The 22,530-nt window shown below is 38.1% G+C and overlaps 1 protein-coding gene across 1 annotated transcript in view; it reads right to left on the minus strand.

Annotated features, from left to right (window-relative positions):
• COL6A5 (collagen type VI alpha 5 chain) overlaps positions 1–22,530 on the minus strand; it is a 127,626-nt gene that overhangs the window by 11,813 nt on the left and 93,283 nt on the right. The window contains 6 exon segments of the mRNA XM_005669263.4: positions 5,246–5,454; positions 11,526–11,613; positions 15,459–16,112; positions 16,646–16,739; positions 18,371–18,858; positions 20,208–20,219. Of these exon segments, the coding sequence (XP_005669320.3) occupies positions 5,246–5,454; positions 11,526–11,613; positions 15,459–16,112; positions 16,646–16,739; positions 18,371–18,858; positions 20,208–20,219 (1,545 nt within the window).

Raw genomic sequence — 22,530 nt, forward strand, 5'->3', positions numbered from 1 at the left:
CCAAGCAAAAGTAAGTGCCACAACCCATCTACAGTTTAAAATAAACAGGAGATTCAGTTCTCTCTCAAACAGCATACAGAGGGTTTAAATTTTCTCAAGCAATCATGAAACATGCCATTAATATTCAGACATGATCCCAATTCTATTACTGACCTCTTGAGGATGTAAGAATATAAACTTCAGCTGGAGGACTATTTCAATTGGTGACTCAGAAACCAATTCTGCAGCATTTAATTCCAGTACAGTTTTAAATGTAGCAGAAACTATTATATATTAAAGTTGAACATATAACAGCAAAAATTAGAAGATGATTGTTCAACCAGAGGTAAAAATTAAAATACATTCATTCATTGAAAGTAACATTAAGAGAACACAGAAAAATCAGTATGAAGCTTGTGGCAATACAAAAAAAATGTATAACATAGTATGTGAAAAGCAGGATATATAATTGAATGAAGTTATATAAATCTATTCTCCTGCTGAAAAGCCAAAGAATGTATTCCACACCACAAATAGCTCAGTTTGCTAAATTTTTTGATTTGTGAGTTTTTGTATTCAAATTTTACCTGGTATGACAGCACCTTTATGTACATATTTTAAACTAGCAGAATCCTAAGGGTGTCATGGGAAACAGTGGACAGGATGTGGATAGAAATCATGAGTCCTTATACTGAATCTTTCAGCTCCATGACTTTAGGGGCAGGAAGTGTCTTCTAAAACAGAGTTTCCTCTCACTATAGACGGTCTGACTGGATAATTCTTTACTGTGAGGGCATGTCCTGTGTACACTGTAGGATGTTTTGCAGCATCTTTGACCTCTACACACTAGATGCCAGTAGCACTCTCCAGTTAAGACAACCAAAAGTGTCTCTAAATATTGCAATACATCTCTAGGGTCAGGTACAGTGGAATTACCCCCAGGTCAATTTGCAAGAAGTGATCAGTAAATGCTTTTCCCTCTCTCATATCTTATAATTGATTCAAAATCAAAGATATTTTGGCTTTTTCAAAAAAGCTGATTGTATTAAGTACCCCCTCACACCAGCCGGAATAGCTATCATTAAAAATGTCTATGAGGAGTTCCCGTCGTGGCGCAGTGGTTAACGAATCCGACTAGGAACCATGAGGTTGTGGGTTCGGTCCCTGCCCTGGCTCAGTGGGTTAAGGATCCAGCGCTGCCGTGAGCTGTGGTGTAGGCTGCAGACGCAGCTTGGATCCCGCATTGCTGTGGCTCTGGCATAGGCCAGTGGCTACAGCTCCGATTAGACCCCTAGCCTGGGAACCTCCATATGCCGCGGGAGCGGCCCAAAGAAATAGCAAAAAGACAAAAAAAAAAAAAAAATGTCTACGAGTAACAAATCCTATAGAGGGTGTAGAGAAAAGGGAACCTTCCTACACTGTTGGTGAGAATGTACATTGGTCCAGTCACTATGGAAAACAGTATAAATCTTCCTCAAAAAACTAAAAATAAAGTTGCCATATGATTCAGCAATCCCACTCCTGGGCATAAATCTGGACAAAGCTGTAATTTGAAAAGATACACTCCCCCTCAATGTTCATAGCAGCATTATTTACAATAGCCAAGACATGGAAACAAGTTAAAAGTCCATCAGTAGAAGAATGGATAAAGAAGATGTGGTACATGTATACAATGGAATACCATTCCGCCATAAAAAAGAATGGAAAATGCCATTTGCAGCAACATGGATGGACCTAGAGATTATCATACTAAGTGAAATAAATCAGAAAGAGAAAGGCAAATGCCATATGATTCATTTATATGTGAAATCTAAAATATGACACAAATGAACTTATTTACAAAAACAGACTCAGACATAGAGAAGAGATTTGTGGTGGCCAAGGGGAGGGAAGCGGTGGGGGGAAGGATTGGGATTCAGAATTAGTAGATGCAAAATATTATATAGAGAATAGATAAACAACAAGGTCCTACTGTAAAGCACAGGGAACTCTATTCTACAACTTGCGATAAACCATAATGGAAAGGAATATGAAAAAGAATATGTATATACATATATGTATATATACAACTGAATTATTTCACTGTACAGCAGGAATTAATACAACCTTATAAATCAACTATACTTCAATAAAATAAATTACAAAAAATGCTTTGTTAGATATTAGATGAGTGGATATATTCTCTGTGTTCTTGGATGAGCAAAAGAAAATTATAATACAGTTCACCTGAAACCCTTTGGAAATAGGAGTTCTTATTTCTGTTCTGTGGCACTAGTTATCCAGTTGCTTTTAGCTAAAAGCACAGAGAAAATCTGGCACACCAAAGGGTAACAGGCACAGCAGTTCTTAAATTTCAGCCTGGATCAAATCACCTGTGTTGCTTGTTAAAACTCAAACGACAGAGTCCCACTCCCAGCTTCTGCTTCAGTAGGTCTGGGATGAGTGCATTTCTAATGAGTTACCAGGTGATGCTGATGCTGCTGGTTTAGGACACACTTTGAGAATCTGCAGTAGCGGATCTCAAGAATGAAGACATACCAAAATCACCTATGTGGTTTTAAAGCTTATGGCTTTTTCCTAGCCATTCAGACCCCTAAATAGGAAACAGTAGTACTTAGGAGGACTTAGGGATCTGTGCTTGTAAAGTTTTCCAGATGATTCTGAGATAGATCATCCTTGAGTTGCTGCTGTAAGGCATAGGGAGGGCCAAGAAAGGTGATGGAATTAAAGATGAACCTGGAAATTGGAGCAAGGAGGAAGAAGCAGAGGGAGAGCTATAGGGAGAGAGATGGTGGTTGTGTTTCTTATGAAAAAGAGTGACACACGACTCATTGCCAGCCCACAGTACTCTGGAACCTCTAAACATTTATAAATGGTTAAGATTCCTGACTTTTCCCAAGTCTCTAAGTTCAAGGGCACAAAAATTAGTCATCAGCCATAAGAATCACATTATAAATGAGTAGTATACATAGCATATGGAGATTCTCATGGAAGTTATCAACCTTTTATTTGTGCAATACATCTGGAACATATCAAAGCTCATCTCTTAGTGACTGAATAAAATATCCAAACCACAATTTACCCTCCACAAGGGTGGAACATTATACAAAAGTTCTCAGCAACTTTTGGCAACCAGGTGAAGATGATTAAAAAAAAAATGGAAGGAATAGTACAAAGTCCCTAGACAACACTTATGATCTAAGACTCAGATTTATTTTAAAGGATTAAAAATATGTATTATCCTTATGTCTGAGACACTGTTTCCAGGATATCACAATCTAACATAGTCCTCCACAGAACTCCCAATACACTTCAACCCACTGCAAGAGAAAGTGGGTGGGCAAGGGTGACAGAAAATTCACGTTTTCCTCTATAGAGCCATGCATAATTATTTCTTCAGCCAAATTGGGCCTTAATCTGGTTACGACTACCTTGATTCCCAGATATTTGAAAAACCAAGTGAAAAGTCTTTCTATTATTACTGGATAACGGCCATTAAAGATAGCTGCTAAGATGATTTTTTTCTTTTAAATATCCAATTAGTTCTTTCTTGAAAAAGCTCACACTTCTAAATTGTTAGACTTCAGAATGTTTATGCCTAACAATACTAACACAAATGACAATTTGGTATTCCAGCTCTGCCAAAAGAACCTCTCTTTTTCTTTTTCTTCTTTTAAAACCAAACCATAATACGTTCCTATGCCTCGAGGGCTGTTGTAATTCCCATATCATTAAACTGAACATCCCAAGTTGACTGCATTCATTAAGAACAAATATTTTGTTCTCTTCTGTAAGCTGTGTCTACATAACCATTAAAAAATGTTTTAAATAAGAAATACACACACTTTGAATGCCTTAATGGCAAGATACTACGTATATCTGGTTTTACTTCATTACCTTTTTAAAAAAAGTCTTGTTTTTAAACTAATGATTGATTGACCTAATTCTAGCTTCTATAAAGGAAAATGTAGCTGTTTTAAAGATAAAATTCAATGGGAAAGGGAGGGAGTGGGAGGGATTGGGAGCTTGGGGTTATCAGATACAACTTAGAATAGATTTACAAGGAGATCCTGCTGAGTAGCATTGAGAACTATGTCTAGATACTCATATTGCAACAGAACAAAGGGTGGGGAAAAATGTATACATGTAAGGATAACTTGATGTACAGTGGGAAAAAGTAAATAGTAAAAATAAATAAATAAAGATAAAATTCAAATATGCATATTTCAGAAATGGGGGAAAGATGAGTATTGAACCCAAGGAAAAGAACATTTATTTATTCAAGAAGTTACTAAGAATGAATGTTATTCATTCTTATGAATAATTGGCATGAGATTGACCATTTTTCTTTTAAACTTGCATATTATAACAACACACATGATACTTATGACATAATGCTTTAAATACTGGCATACTGACCAAATGAGCATTTTGAAAGACTCTAGAGGCATGGACGGAATAGCTGAATAGTTTGTTTAGAATGTTACCCTTTTAAATGAAAATAGAGTTGAAATTCTATGTATCTAATTTGTTTGAAATTATTATATTCTAACAAAAAACGTTATTTCTTTGCCATTTAAATATATAGGGTAGACAGTGGGGTAGTTTATTTCCAATGGGAAAAAAATTTTAACACCTCACACAATCACAAATTCTGGGTCACTGTCCAGGTCAACTTTTAAAAGTTAGTTTAATCCCTCTGTTATTCTGATAATCTCTATATTGTCTCCTTCTATATCACATTAATCTTCTAAATTGAAGCTTTCAGAGAAATCTTAAGTTTGGTGAGAATACCAAGGACATTTCTTAGAGCTTGTATCATCAATCTCCTTAGTGGTAGCTGTGACCATTTAAACATTCAATTTGGGAATTCCCATTGTAGCTCAGCAGGTTAGAAACCGGACAGAGTGTTCATGAGGATGTGGGTTCAATCCTTGGCCTCGCACAGTGGGTTATGGATCTGGTGTTGACTGACAGGTGCAGCTTGGATCCAGTGTGGCTGTGGCTGTGGTAGATGGGTAGCTGCAGCTCCAATTCAACCCATAGCCTAGGAACTTCCATATGTTGCATGTTCAGCCTCAAAAAGAAAAAAGAAAAAGAAAAAAACCCCTTCAATTCAAATAAAAACAGTAGTTGTTGCTATAATCTTGGACTAGAAGAAAAGTTTCTTTTTATATCAGCCTTATTAATTTGATTTTCTACTAGTGTTAAAACATGAGGATCTAGCTATTTTAACATTACCATTATAATTTTTTAATTTCCTTACCAGAAGTGAGACTTGCAATAACTTCAGAATCCTGATATTTTTCATATTTGGTCATTAATTTCTGTGGCACAATCTTTTGACTTGGAGTATAAATCAAATGGTCATTTCCACTGTCCTCCATCACAAAAGGTGAATCTTTTGCGGCACTTAATTCCTGGCCTAAGAAGCTGTCTTCTCCCGAAGAAATCTCATGTGCCTCAGAGGCAAATCTAGAATATAAAAAAGAAAGTTTTAGGTGAATATAAATAACTTTTGGGAATACAAATAAAATATCCCAACAATTTGTTATGGTTACTCAATTGTTTCTTAGAAGAGAAAAATTGGGTGGTAAAAATCTAAATTTATTGCAAATAATTCATTAGATTTGTTATACTATAGGGGAATTCTACTAAACTTATAAAAAAGAACTAATACCTATCCTCCTCAAACCATTCTAAAAAATTAAAGAGGAGGAACAAATTTATTCTACAAGGCCACCATTACCCTGACACCAAAACCAGACAAAGATACTACCAAAAAAGAAAAGAAAAGATTATATGCCAATATATTAGATGAATAAGAAGCAAAAAGTCTCAACAAATATTAGCAAACTGAGTCCAACGTTATATAAAAAGATCATATTATATCATGATTAAGTTGGATTTATTCCAGGGATTCAGGAATGGTTCAATATGTTCAAATCAATCAGTGTAATACACCACATTAGCAAAAGAAAGAGCAAAAATGATAGGACTATCTCAATAGATGCAGAAAAAACACTTGACAAAATCCAATATCCATTCATGATTAAACAAAAACCTCTCATCAAGTGGGTATAGATGTAACATATCTCAACATAATAAAGACCATGTATGACAAATCCAAAGCTAATCTCATATGCAATGGTGAAAAGCTGAAAGGTTTTCCTCTAAATTCAAGAATAAGATAAGGATATCCTCTCTCACCACTTCTACTTAACATAGTTTTGGAAGTTCTAGCCATAGCAATCAGATAAGAAAAATAAATAAAAGGCATCCAAATTGTAAAAGAATAATTAAAACTGTCTCTATTTGCAAATGACATGATACTTTATGTAGAAAACCCTAAAGTCTCCACCCAAAAACTATTAGAATCAATAAGTGAATTAAGCAAAATAGCAAGACTCAAGATTAATATACAGAAATCTATTGCTTTTCTATACACTCATAATGAACCATTGAGAGAAAGCAAGAAAAAATTTTGCTCAAAATCATATCAAAAAAAATATCATAAGAATAAATTAACCAAGGAGGTAAAAGACCTGTACACTGAAAACAATAAAACAGTGCTAAAGTAAATTAAAGATGATACAAAGAAATAGAAAGACATCCTGTGCAATGAGATACTGCTGTGGAACACTGAGAACTATGTCTAGTTACTTATGACGGAGCATGATAATGGGCAAAAAAAATATGTATACATGTATGTATAACTGGGTCCCCATGCTGTACAGTAGGAAAAAAATGTGTTTGGGAAATAACAATAAATAAATAAATAAATAAATAAATAATATCCTGTGCTCTTGAATTGGAAGCATTGATATTGTCAAAGGGCCACACTACTCAAAGTGATCTGCAGATTTAATGCAATCCCTATCAAAATACCCATGACATTTTTCACCGAATTAAAATAAATAATAGAAAAATTCATCTGCAACCACAAAGGATACTGAATATTCAAATAAATCTTGAGAAAAAAGAACAAAGCTGGAAGTATCATGCTCCCTGACTTCAGACAATAATATATAAAGTTACAGTAATCAAAACAGCCTAGTAATGGCAAAACAGACACATAGACCAATGGAACAGTATAGAGAGCCCAGAAATAAACCCATGCACCCATCTTTGGTCAACTGACCTATGACAAAGGAAGCAAGAATATACAATGGAGAAAAGATAGTGTCTTCAATCAATGGTGCTGGGAAAATTGGACAGGTACATGTAAAACAATGAAATTAGAACCTTTTTTTCACACCATACACACAAATAAAATGGATTAAAGATCTAAATGTAAGACCACAAACCATAAAGTATCTAGAAGAAAACATAAGCAAAACAATCTTTGACATAAATTGTAGCATTAATTTTTTGATCTGTCTCCTAAAGCAAATGAAACAAAAGCTAAAACAAATTATTGGGACCTAATTAAACTTAAAGGCTTTTACACAGCAAAGGAAAACATTGACAAAATGAAAAGACAACCAAAGGAATGCGAGATAATATTTGCAAACGACATGACTGATAAGGTGTTAGTATTCAAAATAGATAAGTAGCTCATATAACTCAATATCAAACAAACAACCCAATCAAAAAATTGGAGGAAGATATAAGTAGACATTTCTCTAAAGAAGACATGCAGATGTCCAACAGGCACATGAAAAGATGTTAGACATTGCTAACACCAGAGAAATCAAAACTAAAACCTCACACCTGTCAAAATGGCAATCATCAAAAAGTTAACAAATAACAAATGTTGGAGAGGATGTAGAGAAAAGGGAACACCTGTAGACTGTTGGTGGGAATCTAAATTTCCAATCGCTATGTGAAACATTATGGAAGTTCCTTAAAAAACTAAAAATAGAACTACCAGCAATTCCAATGCCAGGTATACATCTGAAAAAAAGGAAAACACTGATTTGAAAAGATACATGAACTACAATGTTCATAGCAGCACTATTTATAGCCAAGACATGGAAGCAATGCAAGTGCCCATCAATATATGATTGGCTTCAAAAGATGTGGTGTGTATATATGTATGTATGTGTATATATATATGTGTGTGTGTGTGTGTATGAAACATTATTCAGCCATCAAAAAAATGAAATTTTACCATTTGTAGCAACATGGATGGACCTAGAGGATATTATGCAGTAAGTCAGAGAGAGAAAGACCAGTACTGTATGATATCACTTATATGTGGAATCTGAAAAATAATACAAATGAATATACATAGCAAAACAGAAACAGACTCACAGATACAGAGAACAAACTTGGTTACCAGAGGGGAGAATACATGGGGGATGGGCAGGTTAGGAGTATGGGATTAAGAGATACAAATTACTATGTCTAAAATAGAAAAGCAATAAGGATATTTTGCAGAGCACAGGGAAATATAGCCATTATCTTATAATAAGTTTTAACTGAATATGTTAAAATACTGAATCACTGTGCTGTACCTCTGAAATATATAACGTTGTAAATCAACTATACTTCAATTTTTAAAAAACATACACTGACATATATTTTTTAAATTCCCACTTATCCTTTATGCGCCCATCTGCTTTTAGCTTATGAAATACTACTTTGGAATAAATCAAAAGTGGTTTGCCACAGAGTTTTAGATAAATGATATGAAACACAATCATTGGTTATTTGGGACAACCAAATAATGTGTGCCAGATTGATATCAATCTCCAAAGAAAAATACAGAAAATAGGTATTTAATTTACCATCATCTACTCTGAGAAGAAAAAGACTATATAAAACATATCTCATGACATCATGCCTCCTAATATGGTGTCTATATTTATATTCTTTGGAAAAGGAGGTTGCTATTGAGAGTACTGAATTTCTATTTAGATAATGATGGAGAACATATTCAAAATAAGTTTATTCTTTTTCTATTAATGCACTTTTATGCATTTTCAATGTCCATGTTTACATTTGCATTGATACTGGTGTTTGGCACACAGTGGTACTACTTTGTTGAAAATTAAAGAAAAAAGGAAAGAAAGTCAGACATTATCAATATGTCAATAATACCTTTATGGGAGTTCCTGCTATGGCATAGTGGAAACGAATCTGACTAGTATCCATGAGGATGTGGGTTCGATCCCTGGCCCCACTCAGTGGGTCAGGGATCCAGCATTGCTGTGAGCTGTGGTGTAGGTTGCAGACGCGGCTTGGATCCCATGTTGCCATGGTTGTGGTGTAGGCAGGCAGCTGTAGCTTTGACCCCTAGCCTGGGAACCTCCATATGCCATGGGTGTGGTCCTAAAAAGCAAGTAATAATAATAATATATTTACACCAAGCAAAAGCCAAATGATATGATAATATAAAGGGGAATGATCATTCTGCAGTAGCACAGGTAAGGACAAGTGCTAGGGAATCAAGCACTCAAGCAACTGAGCAAGCAAGCTGAGATAACCTGCAGAGATACCTCTGAAGGATGCATCATATTTTACATATTTTCCAATATGTACCATATTAAAAACATTTTATTTGAAGTATAGTTGATTTGTAATGTTGTGTTAGTTTCAGGTGTACAGCAAAGTGATTCAGTTATACACATTTATTTCCAGGTTCTTTTCCATTACAGGGTTTTACAAGATATTTAGTCCTCCGTGCTATACAGTAGTTCCTTGTTGTTTGTTTCTTTTATACATAGTAGTGTGTTTATGTTAATCCCAAACTCATAATTTATCCCTCCCCTCCTTTCATCTTTAGTAACCATAAGTTTGTTTCCTATGTTAGTGAGTCTTTTTCCATATTGTAAATAAGTTCATTTCTATCACTTTTTTAGATTCCACATATAACTGATATCATATGATATTTGTCTTTCTCTGTCTGGCTTACTTCATTTCGTATGATAATCTCTAGGTCTGCCCATGTTGCTGCAAATAGCATTATTTCACTCTTTTCTATGGCTAGGTATTATTTGATTATGTATATATATATGGCACATATTCTTTATCCATTTATCTGTAGATGGACATTTAGGTTGTTTCCATGTCTTGGCTATGATTTTTTGTTTGTTTTTAGTTTTTAGGAATTCTGTCAAAGCAGAATCATCGATTACACTAAATGAGTGTTTTAAATTTGTGTCTTATTGAGTTTCCTTGAATTTAATATACAAATTTGTTTGGGTTTTATAGTTGCCTAAGAACTATAAGCATATGGTATTTGCAGCTAGATTTATGTTTATACATGTAACATATTTAAATGCAGTTCTGTAAGAATGAATTTTCCTTTAAATAAGATTATTGCTGATTCGATGTTAGGAAACACTGCCTCACAGGACATTAGTGCCATGTTGTCCTTCAGAAGGTGTGGGCTGCTTCCTTGTTGTACTACTAAGTGTAAATGAAACTCAACATTAGAGAAACTCATACTTGCATGAATTCTGAGGGACCCTTCATCCTACCATTTTGTTTCTGGAAGTATTTGAGAGACTGTATCTCTTCTGAGAAGCTCTTGCTTAATTGCACTCTAATAGGACAGGGTCATTATGAGCCTCACCCTGGGTCATTCTTGAGGTTCAAGAATCATTCAGATTAATTATAATTATTTATATTTTCATTCAGGATAAAATCTGAAAGAAAATTATTAACATGTGCAATGATGTTGGGGGTCTTTCCTACTACATTTTAGGAATGAAGCATTGGATCATATACGACCCCAGTATTCAGTGAGACAAGACATTGGTATAGACTGTAATTATTGCTTCAGCAGAGGTATAAAAAGTATTTAAAAAGGAAGAAGGAGTTCCATCATGGCGCAGTGGAAACAAATCCAAATAGGAACCATGAGGTTGTGGGTTCGATCCCTGGCCTTGCTCAGTGGGTTACGGAGCCAGCGTTGCCGTGAGCTATGGTATAGCTTGCAGATGTGGCTCGGATCTGGCATTGCTGTGGCTGTGGCGTAGGCTAGCAGCTGTTGCTCTGAATCAACCGCTGGCCTAGGAACCTCCATATACCATGGGTGTGGCCCTAAAAAGACAAAAGACAAAAAAATAAAAAAATAAAAGGGAAGAACTGTGGATTTTGACTGAAAATAAAGATGGGCTTCAAAGAGGAGGCAGCTTTAATCAGGACCACGAAGGATGGATATGATTTCACTGGAAGGAACAGGGTCCCAGGCAGTGTGACCAGAAGTCCAGAAGGGTGAAACAACAGTTCACACCAGGCAGACCGGAGTCCAGTGTGGCCAGAACTTAGCACTTTTATGGGGAGAGATGGGAAGTGAGGTTGGGGTGGGTTGAGGCTGAATTCTGAGTTTTATCTACAGTAAATTTCAATATGAGAATTCCTGAGGAAGCGATGAATTTTAAAGCAAATTGTAAACAAGCATGAGGATATTATAAAAACATCAATCCAGAAAGCATGTTTGACATGTAACTTCGGCTAACAGAAAATGAAATATGTGAAGAGCTTTCCTTTCAAAGAATCTTATCGGCTTCCTCTCCCTAATAATCTGCCGTCAGCCAGTTACACCCCTCAGCCAATGGATGGTCGCGTGTAAATATCAGAGCTTTCTGACTCACAGGAGACCAGTGTTTGGATTATCCTCTTCTGAATCGATGAGTCTGCAGGCATTCGCAAGCGTTGGTGGTGGGTACTGATTGAATCCTCCTATTGAGAGACAAAAGTTACAGTTAGATTTTTGAACTAGAAATTGTGTTTGCTAGGGGAAGAGAATCCCAACAGGAATCTTCTTTTTAAAAAATTAAAGTATAGTTGATTTACAATATTGTACCACAACAGGAATCTTTTTTTTTTTTTTTACATTTGATTTGTATCATTTTTTATTTATTTATTTATTTTTTATTTTCCCACTGTACAGCAAGGGGGTCAGGTTATCCTTAGATGTATACATTGCAGTTACAGTTTTTTCCCCCACCCTTTCTTCTGTTGCGACATGAGTATCTAGACATAGTTCTCAATGCTATTCAGCAGGATCTCCTTGTAAATCTATTCTAGGTTGTGTCTGATAAGCCCAAGCTCCTGATCCTTCCCACTCCCTCCTCCTCCCATCAGGCAGCCACAAGTCTCATCTCCAAGTCCATGATTTTCTTATTGAAGCAGTAATGTCACTAAAATATTTCAGCACGATTTGGCTGGTGCAAAAAAAGAAAACTAGTAACAACTAGAAATATCATTCAGAATTTGATCTTAGAGTGTTTTGCAGCCAAAGAACTACCAGGATCAAGGAAACGGACTTCCTTAAATTGTTCATTTAAGGGTTAATTGTGATGCGGAGGCACTTGATTTCCATGTGCTCAGGCTGACATAATCTAAGCGAAGTTTTACTCTGATTCGATAATGCTTTTTTCACTCAGACTTATGCTAATAGCTCAAACAAAGAAAAAGTAATATTTTATTATCTGGTGCAATTTCTGTGCTTCTGCATCAATTAACACTGATTTTCCAGGAGGAATATAATCACATTAAAGATTTTAGCTTACTGACCTAAATAATATGCCCTTTACCCTTTCCTACTGTTGTCCTATAAACTGTGGAATATTGAGAAGTATATATTTTCCTCCTCATTCTGGAAAATAAATTGTGTTTAGTGAAAGGAGATCTTTGACCATTGAGTGATCAAATACTCCATGAAAACATCTCACAGAATGTTTACGGTTTTATAACAATCATATTTCTTTGGTTCTAAGATGAACACTTTTTTCTATTTCTCTGAAAATGAGACGATGCCTTCTAGTCAATTGCAGTGGACATTTGATGTTTTGAGGCAGGAATTGTGGTGCCATTGTTATCACCTATGCATGTGGTAACAACAAATATTCCAGCATAGAATTGGGGGCAGTAGTTTAGAAAAAATTCCCATTAGTATTGATAGAGGAAGGTTTTAACCTCTACAAACCAAGTGCTTATGGGAAGGCAGTAAATTGGAGGGTTAAGCAGTGCCAAAAGGCAGCATTTAACAACATTGCTCAGGCAGAAATCAACATGATAATGCGAGAAAAAAGAAAGAATATATGTATGTGTAACTGGGTCACCATGCTGTACAATAGAGAAAAATAAATAAAATGTAAAAGAATAAATAAATAAATAAGCTAGCTCTAATAGTTGCAAAGTCTAACTTAAGAGCCCAGCAAAAGCAGCTTTGGGTTTTTTCAACAGTCTTATTAAAGCATTGCATCATTATCAATCTTGATGGCAAAAGAATAACATTGCACAGAAAAGGTGGCTATCAAAGACTCTGAGTTAAGAAAGAGCTTACAAGAGTCCAATTCTGTATAAGAAGTTTTAGGAATGCCTTAAGCAGTCTATTTCACACGTATTAATAAAATTGTACATATTTTATGTATTCATAAGAGTGACGCATCATCGTCTGTCTAAAAGAACTTTTTGATTATCATAAAATACAAACTTCTGATGAGAAAGTTGGTATCAACATTTAACTGGAAGTACTTTTTCTTTCTTTTTACAAAATACAATGTTGCATTATAAACGGAGGGCATTTAAAGAAATAACGTGGTATTCCCAAAGGGGCAATTATTGGATTCTTCAACTGAATATGAGTTGTAGGAGAACAGTGAAGTTCCTTTTGCAATGAAGAGTGAATGTTCAAGACATTGTCAGTGTGGTGGTATGAGAGGTTCCTTGAATATCAGAGCAACTTTGGAATTCTAGGCTTGTGGAACTGGTTCCAGTTGAACCTAACTCTAAGCTTGTCAGATTGTCAGAAAGAATAGATTCAGCTCTGATCTGTGGGATCCTCTAGGGCAGGGTTTCTCAACCTCAGTGCTATGGACATTTTGTACTGGATCATTCCTTCCTGGGGGGGGGTGGGGAGGGGAGAGGGAGGCATCCTGTGTACAGAGGATATTTAGCAGCATCCCTGGTCTCTACCCACTAGAAACTAGTAGTTATCCTCTCCTTCAGTTGTGACAACCAAAAATGTCTCCAGGAGTTCCCGTCGTGGCTCAGTGGTTAACGAATCCGACTAGGAACCATGAGGTTGCGGGTTCGATCCCTGGCCTTGCTCAGTGGGTTAAGGATCTGGCGTTGCTGTGAGCTGTGGTGTAGGTTGCAGATGCGGCTTGGATCCTGCGTTGCTGTGGCTCCAGCGTAGGTTGGTGGCTACAGCTCCGATTGGACCCCTAGCCTGGGAACCTCCATATGCCACGGGAGCGGCCCAAGAAATGGCAAAAAAAAAAAAAAAAAAAAAAAAAATGTCTCCAGACATCTCCAGATGTCATCTGGGGGGCAAAATCATCCCTAGTGGAGAACCACTGCTCTATAAAGAGTGTTTCTCAAATCATTGGCAGTGAGGGACAAGGCATTTTTATTTCTAGTCCTTCTCAGACTGATACTTTTCATTTATATCTTGTTCAATAAGACAGAGTCCACTGTTCATACCCTTGTATGATGTGGCAACGTCAAAGTTCTTTAAAAGTTTCTAGATGTGGAGTTACCATTGTGCTCAGTGGGTTAAGGACCTGACATTGTGAGGAGGCAGATTTGATTCCTGGCCTAGCTTAGTAGGTTAAGGATTGCCACAAGCTGTGGCGTAGGTCACAGATGTGGCTTGGATCCATTGTTGCCTTGGCTGTGGCATAGGCCTCAGCTGCAGCTTTGATTCAACCCCGAGCCTGGGAACTTCCATAGGCTGCAGGTGTGGCCACTTAATAAAAAATTTCTAGATGCTTATCCTCACTTTCTGTCCTTCTTTACTGATCAGTTATGGTCTAAGACCAGTCCAATGGGTAACACCTTGTAGTGCATTGGCCTAGAACCTTGCTACCCAAAGTGTGATCTATGAACCAGAAACACTGACATCACTGAGGAGGTTGTTAGAAACACAGAATCTCAGGCTCCCCTCTATACATTCTGAGTCAGAATCTGCATTTTAGCAAGATTTCTGTGTGGTCCATACCCTTAGTCTCTTTGGGAATAGTAGAGGATGGCACCCTCACCCTCATGCCGATCTCCAGGGTGTGCCAACCCTGGAAATAAACCAAGAATAGTAGGGAAGGTTTTTATTTAAATGCTCTTCCTGGAGACTACCTAAGAGCTGCTAGAATTTCTCTAAGTTGAGCGAGTGTGGTCCAGGAGACCTTCAGTCACTCTGTGCTTTCTAGTGCTGAGACACTAATGTCTGGCTAAGAGACACTCTACCATGAAAAAAGGTCTCACTGTAGACTTTCCCGGTGGCTCAGCATGTTAAGGATCTGGTGTTGTCATTACTGTATCGTTGGCTCGATACCTGGCCCAGGGCCTTCCATATGTTGCAGGTGCGGCCAAAAATAAAAAGAAGTAAAGAAAAAGATCTCACTGCACTGTGATCAAACTGTAAATGGCATAATCAAGACGTGTCCTGTTCCTGTCCCCATTTTACCATCTAAATCATATGTTTGGGTTACCTATAGATACAAAGATATGTTAGATTATCAATACTGTTAACAAACACTACTTTATTAAAAACAAAACAGAAAAACAAAATGATGACTTACGTCTAACTGAGTATACAAATGGCTTTAAAAACTTCACAATATAATCCAGATTTGGTTTATGAGTTCTCCCAAGCTGTATCAGATGGTGATCAAGTGGATAGCTGGCTAGTTCCTCCATGTCCCCCTCTTGTGTAGAGCCCAGGGAAATCACAAATATGACATAGCCTTGACACTTGGCCCTCAGAGCCATCTTCCTTAAGAATTCCTTTCTCTCATGGTTTTCTCCAGCAGAGACCACAAAGATGACCCTGTGTTTTCTCAGGTTGGGTGTTCCTGGGAAGAGATTCTCCATGGTCCACAGTAGGGCATGGCCAATGGTGGCTTCTCCATTTAGCTGTTGGAGGTAGTTCTGAATGTGGTTCTTCATTAGAACTTGATTGTCATAAGTTGTAAACTCAAACTCTGTTTTTATTGCATCCTTCTTTCTCCTATCCCAAGGAGAATAGCTCAACAAAGCAATCCTATCACCAGAGTCGGAGATTAAAGGGTATGAAGCAATGTCAAAGTTATCAAGCATTGAGCTCACCAAGGCTTTCACATTCTTAAACTCATCACTTGCTATATTCCGAGAATTATCTAAGAGAAAGGCTACATCCATATATGTATCTTCAGGTAAGAAAATCTTTTTGCTGCAGGCATCTGGAAAACATTTATCTGAAAACACATAGAGACTCATCATTGGCCCAATGTCAACATAAAAAGACAGTGCTGTTTGAGATTTTCAAGTAATAAGGGACTGATTACCAAGAATTAATATAAAAATCTGATCAATACCTCTTCAATTCTACGTCATTAAAATTAATAAGGAATTTCTGTGGCCATTAGCAGTTAATTTGGGAACATCTTTGATGAAATCAGATGTAAGTGGCATGTACACTGAAGTCTAACAAGTCCTGTCCATACCCGTTTAGAAAATATTTTTAATATTTTAGAGATTTTGGATACAAACTATCAAACTGTCCCCAAGAAAAGCCAAATCAATTGGGATGATCTTCTAAATCAATGTTCGCATTCTGTGGAAACTTCAAACATTACAGAGACTGAAATCCTGAGAGATGGTGTTGACTGAAAAAATTAAAATAGAATCTACAATCCAAAATAGAACTATTTGAGAAATCCAGATTTAATAACTCACCCAAAGGACACTTAAGTGTTTCAATACAATAAGTTCTTCTCATTAGTCTTACCATAGCAAAGGGTACAGCGCCGAAGTTTTTCTAACGGTTCATATTCTCCATTTAGAGGAACAGGAAGCACTTGAAATGTTCCAGTGTTGTCAAACTGGATCAAAAAAAGAAGTATATGCTTATTTGCTCATTTTCTTTAGTCATCATCAGGAATGCGCTGTGCACCCACTGTAAGATTTGAAAAACACCTAACTAATCATCATCATCTTGCATTATAGCCCACTGCACTAATTAGTGCATTTTCATGTGTGCACACACACCCACCCCAACACACACAGACATACACTATCCCACTTTTATCCTAAACATAACCCAAAGAAGCATATAGAACAGGTATCAGCATCTCCATTTTACAGTGAGAAAATTGCCACAAGATTCACCCACTGGGGCAAGTCTCACTTCCAACCCTGCAATTCTATACTGAACTTTTATATGCTTCTGATATGCACCAGCTGATTATGTACTATACATAAGCTTCTGAAGTTGGATCCTGCAGAAATTTTACATTCACAGGTTTCCTTTGGTCCCTTTTAAGCAGTGATTCTATTTCCATCCCAATCACACCATCCAGAAGAAGGCACATCTTTTCCATGTCAAGTGGTTTTCCCCAATCACAAAACCAAACACTTTGATTATAATGAAAGAAATCTATTATTCCCAGGTGAAGAGCTCTCTCAATCCACAAAGACGCTCATGGTTGAGCTCCTTCTTCCTTGAGAAATTAAAAGTTTAGAAAAGCCACACCCTCCATTTTTCTGTAAAGTACCAAGTAAGTATTTGGAAATATTTACAATCATTCTAGCCTTATAGTTTGAAAGTATCTAATATATTCCTGCTCTCTGCTTTTATGAAACTGAATGCTTTGGGTGTTACTTTGTATTTCACCTTGTTGATCCCCAGGTAAAGATTAAATGTTGCCTTGGTAAATAAAGGAAATTTTTTCACAGTAGTAAGCCACATGCTCTTTAATGAATTAATTCGTTCACTCACTCATTCATTCATTGTACTTACTGAATGTCTACAATGTAATATAGGTACTGTTCTAGATGCTGGGAATACCGAATTGAAGAAAACAGATAAAATCCCTATCTTATATTCCAGTGGGGGGACATGCACCATAACAAAACAGATAAATAAAATTTTAGTTGGAAGGTAATTATTTTTATATAAAATACCTCAACTTCCTACAATACTTTCTGTCAGGATCTACTGTGACTCTCTCTGTGACTATTTCCAAAAAAATTCATAGATGTATTATGAACACATTGATTCTCTTCCTGTTATAGAGGGCTTTTCTCTTTACAGCAGAAATATATATATTTGTATCAAAATAGACATTTATGGCATTTTCATTGTGGCTCAGCAGGTTAAAGACCCAACATTGTCTCTGTGAGAAGTCCCTCAAACTCTCTGGGTCTCAGTTTCCCAATTTTTAAATGGAGGGCCATGCATTCACTTCAGAGGGTTGGAGAATGCTTGCCTGTGTATGTAAGGTTCTCAGGACAGTGCCTGGTGCTCAGCAGAAGCTGAGCAAAGATTGCTGCTATTACTGCTTGACTACTGTGGTTATTAGAAACTGAATTTCCTGGACACTAGCAATAATACAGCTGTGAAAACCGCAAAAGACGTCAAGAGGCCACACCTCTCCCCCTACTCATAGGATCCTCATTTTGTCAGTACTAACACCACCTTCAAAATAAATACGTTGCCAAGGGAAGAACTTACCCCAAAAGCCTCATCAAGGAAAACTCTTTCATTATAAGCAAAGACTGCAGGACTGATGTCCAGGGCACTAAACTCCATGGTGGCTGTGATGATGGACGAACTACTGGTAGCTTGTCCATTGCTAAAAAACACAGCAACTCTCCGCACATTGGGTCCTGAAAATGTCCGCTTGAAGATATTCCGGGCCACAAACCTCATCGCATTACCCATGTCTCGGACTTCTCCGGAGTTCTGATATTTTATTTGGGAAAGAAGCTGAAGGAGCTGCTTCTTGTTACGGTAGTCAGACCCACGGATGAGGTAGCTGGTACCTGAGTTGTAGGAAACCACGACAACTCTTGCTCCCACAGGGCAGTTATTTTCCCAGATGTGAAGGTCATTGACAATAGAAGTGATGATGTCCCTCGTTTCATTAAATCTCTGCTCTGTGATATCGTAGGACTGGTCCAGAGCAAATACTAGCTCCGTTGGATACACTGGACACTTTTCTACAAAAACAAGAAGCAGAAGTATTATGTCGTTTCACTGGATCAAAAGCCTTTCCCATTCCCTTTGCTCCAGCGAGACAGGTTGACTCTGAGATCTGAGAAAATGCAAGTGTTTCCTAACATAAGCTCTAGAACCAGAGGGACTCAGAGGTAGGGAAGGAAAGGACTCTGCTCTCTTAGCTGGAAGGTGTTACCTGAATACAGAGCAGTCATATTTGGCAACGTAGCACCCAGACTCCACTGCCCATCATCAGTCCACTGTTTAAAAAGAGGGATGGGAGTTCCCACTGCGGCTTACCGGCCTAAGAATCCAGCTAGTACCCATGAGGATGCAGGCTCTATCCCTGGCCTTGTTCATTGGGTTAAAGGATCCAGTGTTGCTGTGGTTGTGGCGTAGGCCAGCAGCTGCAGCTCAGATTAGACCCCTTGTCTCAGAACTTCCATATGCTGCAGGTGCGGCCATTAAAAAAGAAGCAAAACAAATAAAAAGAGGGATAGGTTCAGCTGTAAACTGTGGCAGAATCTGGAAAGAACAATAGTGTAAAGGGGCTGTGGGTTGGCATTTTACTGTCAGATCCGTACATGACATTTACAACTATAGTCATACTAAGTGTCCGCACAGAAGGAAGAAGTCTCTGTTCCCTGAGGGTGAGTGTTTCTCTTCCTTTTTTTTTTTTTTTCCCTTTGTGAACGGCATCTGCTGGCCTACACCACAACCACAGCAACACTGGATCCTTTAACCCGCTGAGCAAGGCCAGGGATCGAACCTGCATCCTCATGGGTACTAGCTGGATTCTTAACCCAGTAAGCCACAATGGTAACTCCTATCCCTCTTTTTAAACAGCGGACTGATGATGGGCAGTGGGGTCCGGGTGTTATGTTTCCTTTCCTTTTTTTTTTTTAATTTGAAAAATTTAATTTTTCAAATAAAAAAACTTTGATCACGTGCACAGCATGTGGAAGTTCCTGGGCCAGGGATCAAACCCCTGTGTGCCACAGCAGCAACTCCAGCTGCTGCAGTTAGTAACACTAGATCCTTAACTTGCTGCATCACAAGAGAACTCCTTTGCCAATTTATTTTTATTCTTTTAATTTATTGAAGTCTAGTTTATTACAGTGTTGTATTAATTTCAAGTGTACAGCAACATGATTCATTTACATATACGTACAGATCTATTTTTTTCAGATTCTTTTCCTTTATAGGTTATTACAAAATATTGAGTAGAGTTCCCTGTGCTATACAGCAAGTCCTTCTTGGTTATCTGTTTTATATATAGTAGTGTGTATATAGTCTTGTCAGAATATAGGAATTACTTCGGCAAGAAACATAATATGGTAAGAAAACTCACCTTCCCAACAAGCTATAAAAAGGAGAGAGAGAAAGACAGTCTGTTACATTTTTGGAACACAGACTAAAAATAATCCAGAAACAAAAATTTCAACAAAGCTTAATATCCTGTTTGACTCTAATTGCAAAGGGGGCTAATTCCTAATTAAAGGAAGTAAAAGTTAAAGGACAGAGGGCAGATCAGATTGTATCAACTTGTGAACCTCCCTGACCTTTCATCCTTGCAAGCCATGGCCAGCAGACCTTAGCAGAATTCTGGTTAAATGCTGAATCACTGATCTCTTATTTTAGTAGCCAAACAGATGAGCCTCTGATTAAATGGGAAGCTAGCTAAAATTCAATTTGTTTTGTTTCTCTTCTTATAGTCTTCTGAGAGTCATTCAACAAGACAGGGCTAAAATATGGGGTCTTATATTCTTCCCTGATGAACACCCCAAGAACACCCTATTTTTCTGCAGAACTATGGGGATTTCTAAATGAATATGCTCTCTGCTAAAAAAAATAATAATTATACAGTTCCTGTGTTTAAGGGACCTCGTGTCCTGGTGGAGGAGGGACCCCCGCCCCAGCCCCAGGACCTTCTCCTAAGCATCTGGCTTCTCCAAGTGATTTACTTGGTAAGTGTGAGATAAATCAGGGGGCAATGTTGGTAAATCTTTAAGAAAGCACAGCCCTGACAATTGGCATGTTCATTTTATTCAATTCCTAGGAAGCAAATGAATCACTCGGATACAATAAAAGATTTTACCACTGCTGGCAACAAATTGGCCATCCGCCCTCTGACCATAGCACATGCCCACCCTTGCATCGACTCTGCTAACATTTTTCTTCATCTTTATCTTGCCAAGATGCTGAGATGCTGACTGCCAGCAGAGAGCACAAATAGCCCATGGCCTCCTCTGCATCTCAAGGCCTGAAATAGATCCCTCTCTTTTTTTTCTGACTAAGGACTCTCATTTGTTACTCTCCATCCCAGCTGTGAGGCTGGAAGCACAGGCTCTAGAAACAGATGCATTTGTCTGGGTTTCAGTCTGGCAAAGCTGGGTGGCTTTGGGGAAACAACTTGATTTCTTTCAGTGGATTTCTTTCTTTATTCCTGAAAATCCTCTTTATCATACCTCTCTTTCAAAAACCCTAATAATTTGGGCCCTCCTGTTTTATTCCCAATCACCCCTTTTGCTCCCCTTTCTCCCCAGCCTCTAGATCTTCTATTTTCTTCTAGGGGAAGGTCCCACCCATCAGCCGAGAGCCCAGACCCTCATCCCAGCAGCTGGAGCTGCTGTAGGGTTGAAGAACAAACATGGTGGAGCAGGAGTCCAAGCTTGCAGGGCCTTTGAGGTGTCACCTATCAAGGGAGGCCATCTGAATTAGCTCCAAAGGCCTGTCACCTAAACCCCCATCTCAGTTCTGCCTTCTGGAGCTCTGTGCTCTCTGATTAGCACCCTGTCTGGTTACATTCTCCCCCAGCCCCCTAATCTCTTGGCTAACTCCTTTCAGGAAGTGTTGGAAAATGCCCTTCAAATACCAAATCCCCGAGGCGGGTATTCACCTCCCCATCCCCTCCACCTCCTGTGTCTTCTTTCATTTAGATCACAGGCTCCTTGCCCTACAATGGCTCTTCCCCCATCCTCTCTCTGGGGTCCCAGGCTATTTCTCACCCCTTTTCTGTTATGGAGAGCCTGTCACTTCTCAAGCGCCACCTTTCACATGGGTCTGCTCCCTTGGATTTTCTCTCCATTGGCTTCTTCCTGCTTCCTTCCAAGTTGTCCACATATGGGGGACCTCCTCATCTCCACAAAGGCCACTTTTCACTCTTTTTGCTAAAGCATCTCCTTGGGTACATACCATGGATTTCCATTTCTGTCTCTAGCTTCACATCCTTGAGAACCTCATCCATCCCTGTGGCTCTAAGGACTATAAGACTCAGGAAGTGACTCCAGCTTCCTGGGTCTCTTCCCCTGGTCTTCACTTTCTGGTAGCCCATTTCATTAGCTACCTGTAGGTCATTTCATTTTAGCGTCTGCACATCATTCACTTGTCTCTAAAATGTTTAAACTCGGAGTTTCCGTCGTGGCTCAGTGGTTAATGAATCCGACTAGGAACCATGAGTTTGCGGGTTCGATGCTTGGTTCGATGCTCAACCAACTCCAAACCCCCATGTTCATCTTTTTTACATCACACCCTCCAGGCCTCTGTACATAATTGTTACACTAGCATCAGCTGATTCACACACCTTTTGAGTTGGTCACTAATTATTGCCTACAAGTCATGTTTTCGCTCCCTGTAGGAATCATACCTCCTGAGCTAAGGCATATGTCTTTCCC

Source organism: Sus scrofa, chromosome 13 (genome assembly GCF_054392235.1).
Source record: "Sus scrofa isolate SSC_HxYL_T2T_F1_AM1 chromosome 13, Sscrofa_HxYL_maternal_Yorkshire_Landrace_v2.0, whole genome shotgun sequence".
Classification (NCBI taxonomy): Eukaryota; Metazoa; Chordata; class Mammalia; order Artiodactyla; family Suidae; genus Sus; species Sus scrofa.